The sequence below is a fragment of the Lactuca virosa genome, chromosome 7 (assembly GCF_052849685.1).
Source record: "Lactuca virosa cultivar CGN04683 chromosome 7, Lactuca_virosa_CGN04683_v6, whole genome shotgun sequence".
NCBI classification, from domain to species: Eukaryota; Viridiplantae; Streptophyta; class Magnoliopsida; order Asterales; family Asteraceae; genus Lactuca; species Lactuca virosa.
The window spans coordinates 34,701,154-34,710,305 of NC_136432.1; the positions used below are offsets into that span (position 1 = coordinate 34,701,154).

At 33.8% G+C, this 9,152-nt stretch overlaps 1 protein-coding gene across 2 annotated transcripts; it reads right to left on the reverse strand.

Moving 5' to 3' along the window:
* Positions 1–829: 829 nt before the first annotated feature.
* LOC145123934 (receptor-like serine/threonine-protein kinase SD1-8) lies at positions 830–6,386 on the reverse strand. 2 transcript variants are annotated; one of them, XM_079059116.1, is made up of 7 exons: positions 4,951–6,386; positions 3,204–3,371; positions 2,791–2,984; positions 2,318–2,528; positions 1,990–2,227; positions 1,442–1,592; positions 830–1,340 (listed from the first exon to the last, which is right to left on the reverse strand). In XM_079059116.1, exons 1-7 carry the CDS (start codon positions 6,332–6,334, stop codon positions 1,032–1,034), a joined length of 2,655 nt encoding a protein of 884 aa, XP_078915242.1. In that variant the 5' UTR covers positions 6,335–6,386; the 3' UTR covers positions 830–1,031. The 2 variants fall into 2 exon arrangements, with proteins under 2 accessions (XP_078915242.1, XP_078915243.1); XM_079059117.1 differs by having other exon boundaries at positions 3,204–3,378; positions 4,951–5,155.
* Between the last annotated feature and the right edge of the window lie 2,766 nt (positions 6,387–9,152).

Sequence of the window (9,152 nt, forward strand, 5' to 3'; positions counted from 1 at the left end):
ATATATATATATATATATATATATATATATATATATATATATATATATATATATATATACGCATTAACTTGAGTGCATTATTGGGTTTGGCTTGAGCTGAATTCGTATACTATTGATATTGTCTTTTTTGTCATATGAAAAACAAAAAAGAAAGATGGATCACAATCAAAACAAATCACGTTACAAAACAGATTACATTGTTCAGCTCCTCGTACAATGTATGATTTCTTATACAATTAGGTTAAATTCGACTAATTAGGAAAAAAATTAGATCATGCGATTGTATTAATAAATTAAATTAAAAACATAAGTTATTTTTTGTTATAGGGTTTTTTTAATTTTATGTAAATAGTTACCGACTTTTTATTATTTTTATTAAATATATAATCATGATTTTTTATAAATTAGACCAAAGTTTTAGGACTTTATAGAAGATTTATTTATATCGAAACTTTAAAGACAGCCTATATTATAAAATGCAAACTTAAAGCAAAATTATGATGTGTTTTAAAGTAAAAGGACCATTTTTGTAATTTTGTCTTAATTTAGTTATATCAGTCACGAAACTGATACTCTGTGTCGTAGAAAGAAAGTGGTACCCTGGTAGGTATGGCGTGGGTCCAATTCTCTAAACATTCACGACCACTACATAAAATGCATTGATAAAACGTTTTTTTTTTATATGCTTCGGATTATATATAATTTTTAATAATCGTACTATTAATATTTTAATAGTCATAATCACGATATATTCTTACTGTAAATCTTAGTGCAAATGGGCTGACCCACTATGTAGAATGGGTTATCTTTAAAAAAATTTAGTCAAATGTAAATAAGTAAATTTAATGTAAATTTATCGAAATCCGTCGTCCAAATGTTCACAAATATTGACAAAATCATCTATAAACACTCATTGCTTGTGTAAAATATTGACATAAAGTCTCCTTTTTCTATTCAAAAAGAATAATGGAAAAATAATAATTAAAAAAACGGGAAAACACAATGTACAATGATGGTTAACCTAGTTTCGGCTACCTACCATCTAGTATAGTGACAGTGACTTCGTTTATTGACATTGATTCGTCTTGTTTACTCGAGGATTCTATTTCAAAATGTCTTTTTCCAAGACTGAATCCAGGGTATTTTGGTTGAGGCAATTGTATAGTGTCACTGCTCAACATTAACATTACTTTTGACATAGTAGGTCTATCTTCTGCTTGTTCTTGAACACATAATAATCCAATTTGTATGCATCTCAATACTTCATCATTCGAAAATTCAGCACCTATGGATTCATCAAGTAGTTCTAAAGCCTTTCCTTCTTTCCATAGCTTCCATGTCTAAAAAAATATTATTGTTTGGTTAAAATTACAATAATATGAAAGTATAAGGACCTAAATATAATTAAAAGAATTCTTGAATCGTTCGTTATGGTACTTACATATCCAAGAAGGTTAAGTTGGTTACTTGCATAGTAAAATCCTCGGTTCTTTTGACCGCTCACGATCTCTAACACCAAGACCCCAAAACTAAAAACATCTGATTTTATCGAGAAAAGTCCATCCATTGCATATTCAGGCGCCATGTAACCACTGCAAATATATTTAAGTAAAAGGGTTAATAACATTTTTGGTACATGAGTATAGTTGATTTTTTGCAATCTTAGTACAAAAAGCTTTTCTATTGCAAGTTTTGTACTTATTTAAGGTTTTTGAAACTTTTTGGTCTTTGTTTCAAGTAAAATGACTACTATTGGTCTCTGAGTTTGCATGTTTTTTTGCAATTTTGGTCTCATAACTATTATTATTTTACTCGGATTAGGGACCAAAAACATTATAAAAATCTCAAATAAGGACCAAAGTTGCAAAATAAATTTTTTGGGACCATAATTGAAAATTCAACTATGCTTAAAGACCAAAAATAAAATTTACTCTAAGCATAATAACAACAAAACATTGTATGTCAAAGTACAATGGTATTTATACTTACTGTGTCCCAACCACTTTCTTTGTTTCCGCTTCTGTTTGATCACTCCCAAAAATACGTGCCATACCAAAATCCGATATTTTTGGGTTCATTTCTTTATCTAATAAAATATTACTCGCTTTAAGATCACGATGAATGATCCTAAATCTTGAATCTTGATGAAGATAAAGGAGCCCACGAGCAATCCCACATACAATATTGAATCGCATATGCCAATTAAGTTGTGCGCTTTTTTCTATATCTATAACAAATTTTAAAAAACAAAAAACACGTTAAATTTAATAAAACTTGAAAAAGATTATAAAAAACACAAATACCTAAAGAAACTTACTAAAAAGAAAGGTATTGAGACTTTTGTTTTCCATGTACTCATAAATCAACAATTTTTCTTCGACTTCAATGCAACAACCTAGTAATCGTACGAGGTTTCTATGTTGAAGCTTTGCAATTAATCGAACCTCGTTTTTAAGTTCTTCAATCCCTTGACCCGATGTTCTTGAGAGCCTTTTTACAGCTACAACTTCACCTTCCGTTAAAATACCCTGATTAATATACGATATTTTAAAGGTTAAACACAATACATAGCAGTGTACTTTCAATTTTTTCCTATTTGAAAAATCTACCTAATTATAGCAGTATTATTCATATCCACCACAATTTTCACAACCATAAATGGGCAACTTTCAAAATATAATGTCACAATAAGAAAATAACTGACAGTATAATTTGGTAGATTATTAAAAGTACAATATCTTAATATGAAAATAATATAAATAGTATCATGTTTTTCTTTTTTTTTTTTACCTTGTAAACGCATCCGAATCCACCTTGGCCGAGTTTATTTGTGTTAGAGAAGTTGTTTGTAGCAATAACCAAAGTTGTAAAATCAAATAATGGTAATTCGAGGTCTTCATTTGTGGTTTCACCAGAATAATCTTTTCTACTTGGAACAATAATCCCGTCATTCATCAAAAAATCTTGACTTCTTTCATGTGGACCTATATCGATATCAGGATAATATTAAGATTGTATCTATTTTGACTTTACGAAAGTCAAACAAATATTTTCTTATATTCAAACTTTACTCCGAAAATAAAAAGTTTGCAAGCTGAAAATGATTATGGTGGTAGACGTTTATGTAAATTAATGTAATTATGAATGATTTTGCATTTTAAATTATAAACTAAGATGTTTGACTTTTGAAAAGTCAAAATTACCTTTTCGAATCGTCTTTGATTTCTTCAAAGGTCGCATTTTTCGCCTTAGGTAAAAGAGTATCAATAAAATTATTAATACTGCAGAAATACCGCATGTTATGGCGACAATTTTGACCACATTATTGCTGGAGCCATTTCCAGTAATACTTGATGAAGTCGGTGATTGATCTATATCCTCAAAAACAAACAAAAATAGTCACGTATTTTTGATAGATAAAAAGTATATTATTTATTTATTTATACATATCTCTATCTCAAACAATCATGTATCTCCTTGTAAAAAAGAAGAAAAAAACAAGTTTCATGTGATATTTGACCGAGTCTCTCGATGCCGAGTGACTTTTGAGGTCTTGTTGCCTAAAGTCTACAACTACAATCCAACAAACCAGAACTTAATATAAGGTTTTTTTGGGGTAGATTATAAATATATAATTTAGAATTGCACCCACGTAGAAAGATCGTTTATTTATTATTAGATCATAAAAGTCATCACCATTATAGAAAAATATCTCCAAAAATGTTTTGACAAAAATAGGTGTAGTTAGAATCTGAAAGTTGTAACTTTAATTTGTAATATAAGTGTTTGTCAAAAACATCTAGAAGCTTTTGAAATAAATAAAATGACACCTGTCTAAAATAAGGATCACGAAGGTAAATTGATAAATTGTTTAGTCTTTGATAGAGTGCTTTCTATTTTAGTTCTTTAATACTTAAAAAAAAAGGTATAATTAAATTTCAAGAAACATGAAAAAGAAAACCTTTTGTTTAGGAGCTCTTAGAAAATAAAGTTTGGAAACAAAAAGTAAACATAATGTGATCGTATTGGAACCACTCGTTAGTGAATATGCAAAAATGAGTCAAAAAGTAAACAAGTTCAAAGATTATGGGCTGACTAGAACCTTTTAGAAGAGTATAGATAAAGTAGTAAAAGTTGAAACTTTATGGACCAAATATGTAACTTTCCTCACTTTATCTTGTTACGAAAAGAATCACGCAACGCAATCACCATTCACGGAGAAAACGAAAAGGGTTTGCTTAAGACGCTTTCACATGTAAAACCGGCAGAAACCAAAATTTAGTCAAAAACTACAATTATTGTCCTATCTACTTGTACTTTGTGCATCATAAGTTGTACATTTCAAAAGTGGAATATACTTTAGTAAAGTAGTAACATTTGGTGTCTCCCATATATTTTTCTTAAACTTAATTTTAAAGTCTGTTATTGAAGTAGTTTTATATAAAAAGAATTAACACAGTATTATAATTTGCATAAATATAACTACCATAGAAAATAGTTGTATATCCCTTTGAACCATTCATGTTATCATATACCATTTTAAAATGAAAAATAATTTTTAGTTCGGTTATCTTGTCTCCAAAGTTGAATTTTTTGAAAGAACTTCCAACCCAAGTCATATTATATCCATGTTACCTGTCTTTCGCTTTCTTTTTTTGAAAAAACAAAAAACTCCAAAATCTTGACACTTTCATAAAACATAAATATTAATCATAAAAAAAAACCTAACTTTAAAGACTTATGTTTTAATGATTTAATTATGGTCCATTGAAGAGTTCTGTATAATATTTTATCTATACGATTGAATATATTTTCTTTTAGCTAATTTATATTTGATTAATACTTGGCTTTGTGAATTAACTAATTGTTTTTTCATATAATGACAACTTGTACAGTACAAGTCGTTAATGCATAAACCGAAGAATTTTAGGTTTGTGGTTAGAAACATACCCAAATCAGAAGCTGCAACTCTAACGTAAAGATCTTGTCCACTACCTTCAGAATCAGCATACTGCCTCATATCAACGAGATTCAATTCCCAAATCACACAACCCGACCCGCCATCAGTGATATCCGTATTAGCATAAGCAGTACAATAGCAATTCCTTTTGCAAAGCTCACGACACTCGCTCAAATTTATCGTTTGATTAACAATGGCTTTTGAACTCTCTGGCAATTTCATGTTCTTCAATGGCAGAAATCCGTCCGACCCGCAATCCAAAGCGGAGGTCCGAATACACCCGTCTGACCCATCTCGTAAATCCCATGCTTGTTTGTTTTTCGGCTCGAATCCCTTCATACATTTGCAGACCTGCGGAGAATTTGCATCACAAACGCCAAATGGACCACATTGCTGATAATAATCGCATTGATCCCGTGGAGCGAACCAGTATTCACTCCATGTTTTTGATGATTCGACCCATGTGAATCGCTGGAGTTGACCCGAAGAACTCATGATCAATCGAGAATAAATAGAACTATTCAGCATTTCAAACGAATAAGTAATCTCATCGGAATTATACTCGAATTTGAAGTTGATTACAACCGCCGATTTCATCTCGGGTACGCCGCTAAACCTTCTCCCGTTCCACGGCCCACTCCGATAGGTTTCCGTTCCTTTTTTCGATAAAATAACCTCCGGGAAACCGTCGGTATCCATTTTAAAAGTAAAATCACCGGAACCCGGATCGGAGTTGGTCTTCCACGACTGTAGAAATCGATTTACTCCGGTATCCGCGTTCCACCCGAGCTTCATCTCCGGTAACAGAGTATCCGTTGGATTATCGAAGCTTTGCCAGATATAATTCTCCGGGTCATCATCGTTTTCACCACGAAGAACAAAATTACCGTTGTCCAGAAGCTGCGCCACCGTGTTCACCACCGGAACAGATTGATTCGATGACCAGACGGCGGTTTCGGCTTCATTTAAAACTACTATGTTCCTGTCGTCGCTGATTGTTAATTTCCCGGAAGATGAAGTAATGGGGTTGTCTCTGTTAGCTACCCAAACAATCGTTCTTGGCTCAATTTGCTTGTACCAAATGCCTATATACAAATTGTTGCTTGTATTGAAGAAACCCAACTCGAAAACTTCACCATTAGAGACTAGAGTTTGATTGATGGTGAGGGATTGTGTGGGTGTTATGGTGTCAATGGCTAGAGAGAGAAAAGGGAAGAAGAAGAACAGAGAGAATGTGATGGTGGCACGATAATGGAGGTTTTTCATTTTTGAGAGAAAATTTTTATTCCCCCAATCTTTATTTGGTTCATTGAATTGGGGTTTTGGGATTTTTGTTGATTTTGTTCCTGTCAATGTAATTTTGGCTCCCATCATTCAAAGAATTTCATGGTAGAAAAGGAATAATGAAGTGTTAGTTGACCTTAATTTTCCTCGTTCATTGTTGGGTAGGTCTTGATTTTGTTTCTATTATAAAAAGATTATATTGAAGTTTGAAATTTCAAAAAGATCACGACAGGTTACATGCGAAAACGACATAAAAAAATAATAAACTATTGATTACGTGTGAAATTGTTGGTGTATATGCTTTTATGTTAGTAAGAATTATGTTGTTACATTTTTGAATACTAGATGGCCATATTTGACGATACAGTGTTCGAGAAAGAAATATAATAATAGTGGTTTGTATTTTTATTTAAAAAATATTTCACAACATCAACATCATGAAGGGCCAATGAGTTCTTTTCTCATTCTCTAGGGTTCTTAAAACAGATTCTTCGATCACCGGGTTTGCGTGACTTAAAAAGACACGGTATGTTTTCTGATGTTAATGTTAGGCCTTTTTGTAAATACGAGTCAATGATTGATGGGCTTTCAACTACAACTGAGAGTGCAATTGCTTGGATACATTATCGAAGATTGCCAGAGTGATTTACGATACTTGAAAGTGAATCGATGAACTTTTTATCCATTAATATTTAAGGTGCATGCAGTGGGGATAAGAGGTCTTGGATTCGTGGTTTATGTAACATGTATTGAGTGTCTTGTCTTCATATTCAGGAGACCAAGATGACTTCCATGGATGATATGATTGTTAGATCTTTCTGGGGTAATCAAACTTTCGAGTTCGCGGTCTCTATGTTAGGGGTCTCTCTGGAGGTATTCTTTTCGTGTGGGATCCCAACTTATTTACCAAAAAGAGGTTTATTGCTAATAAGTTCTTTGTGGCCCTGGAAGCTATTTGGGTTCCTAAAAACCTCTATGTACTTATTGTCACAGTTTATGCTTCTTAAGAGCTTGATGCGAAGTGGAGATTGTGGAGAAACCTTTCTCGACTTGTTCTTACAGTGCAAGGGATCATGGAGGACTTTAATTAGGTCATAGATACTTCCAAGAGGGTTCACTCTAAGTTTTGTTCTTCCTCACGTGTCAGATTCAAGAAGTTCATTGGTGATTATGGTCGTGTCGATATTCCTTTTGGCGACCATTATTCACGTGGTGCAATAAGTGGGCTTCTAAGGTTAGTAATTTGGGAATGTTCTTATTGACTCTTGGATTTATTAATGAGTTTCCTCATCTTTTCGGTTTGGTTCAGGATAAGAATATGTCGGATCATAGACGTATTCTTCTCTAGGAGCATCTTTTAGATTATGGGCCTTATCATTTCATGCTGTTTCATTCATGGATTGTAAAGGATGGGTTTGCTGATGTTGTAAAGGAGGTCTGGGTTATGGATGGAGATTATGTAACGCCCGTAGATCCGGGCTAGTCAATTTAGAGACGATAAGCATCAAAAATGACATTTTGATGGAAGATTATTTAGAAGGATTAATCTTAACCAAGTTGTAGTATATGTCACAAGGTTTCTGAAAATATAAAGAATGCCGAAATCCGAGTTATAACGAAGAAGTTATGACCTGTCGAAGTTTCGCGACAGAACCGGCACGACACAGCGCGACGTAAATAGTGAATTTACGATAGAGCAATATTTGGATTTAGCGATCTAAACGAAAGTTGTAGAATACGTTAAACCGAGAGCGTGCATAAAGAGAACGCCCAAATCTGACTTCGTATGAGGAAGTTATGATTTTTCGAAGTTTCGGCTTAGCAGTGTACAGCCCGAAGTTCGAATATGAGATCGAGCGATATTTAGCCGAAACAATCTAAATGAGAATTGAAGATCTCGTCGATAGTAGTCCAATGGTGAAAATACAGACGAAAACAGACGTCAGATGAAGGAGTTGTGAATTTCTAACGGAGTTTTCCTGTCCCGGCCTACTAAAAATAATATATTAAAAATAGACTCAAAATTAGCCGACGGAGTCTAAACGAGAGTTGTAGAGCATAATCTCACCTACACGTGCATTTAAGAACGTCGAAAAAGGAGATCGTATTCGAAAGTTATGAATTTCTGAAGTTCGAGGCACGCATCCCAAAGTGGGAACGCCCTGCGTTCCTTTGGGGAACGCACTGCGTTTGATACTTGGCTCCGGATTGGCCACGTCGATGCTGAGTCAACGGATAAGGAATAGGATCAGAACCCCGCTCCTACGCACCACGTTCGAAGGGAACGCACTGCGTTCGGGGAACGCCCTGCGTTCGTTTGGGGAACGCACTGCGTTCGCGGCAGACTTCACCCTATAAATAGATATCAAAGGGCAGCCGTTTGTGGTTGCCAAATCTCTTCTCTCTCACCCTTATTTCATCGATCTACGTGCAAATTATACCCCCGAAGCCCCGGTATCATCCCGAGACCCGAAGCAAGTCCCGAAGCCCCGAAGATCCCGAGAAGTAAAGTTTCCGAGCCGAAGCTCTGCCCGCGAGAAGTCGATTTTTGTGAAGATCTTCCAGATCTACCGAAGAAATACTACTCTTCGAGCCGTAGTGCTGTCCGATCATCTTCTGATCAAGTGAGTGTGTAGTCACTTTCTTCTAACACATAAATACGAAGTATTTGCTATGAAATATATACTATGTGTTAATAAATTGTTTGTTTATCTAAGATGTGTGTTGAATATGAAGTATTGACTATAAAATGTGTGATATGTGTTAATAAGTTGTTTGTTTATTTGAGATGGGTGTTGAATGCAATGTTTGGCACAGGTTTTAAATAAGTTAAATTGTATATGTATTTTATATCTACGAATATGTTGGGGAAAACATGGGTAGATAAATGATGAGGTATGAAAGATGA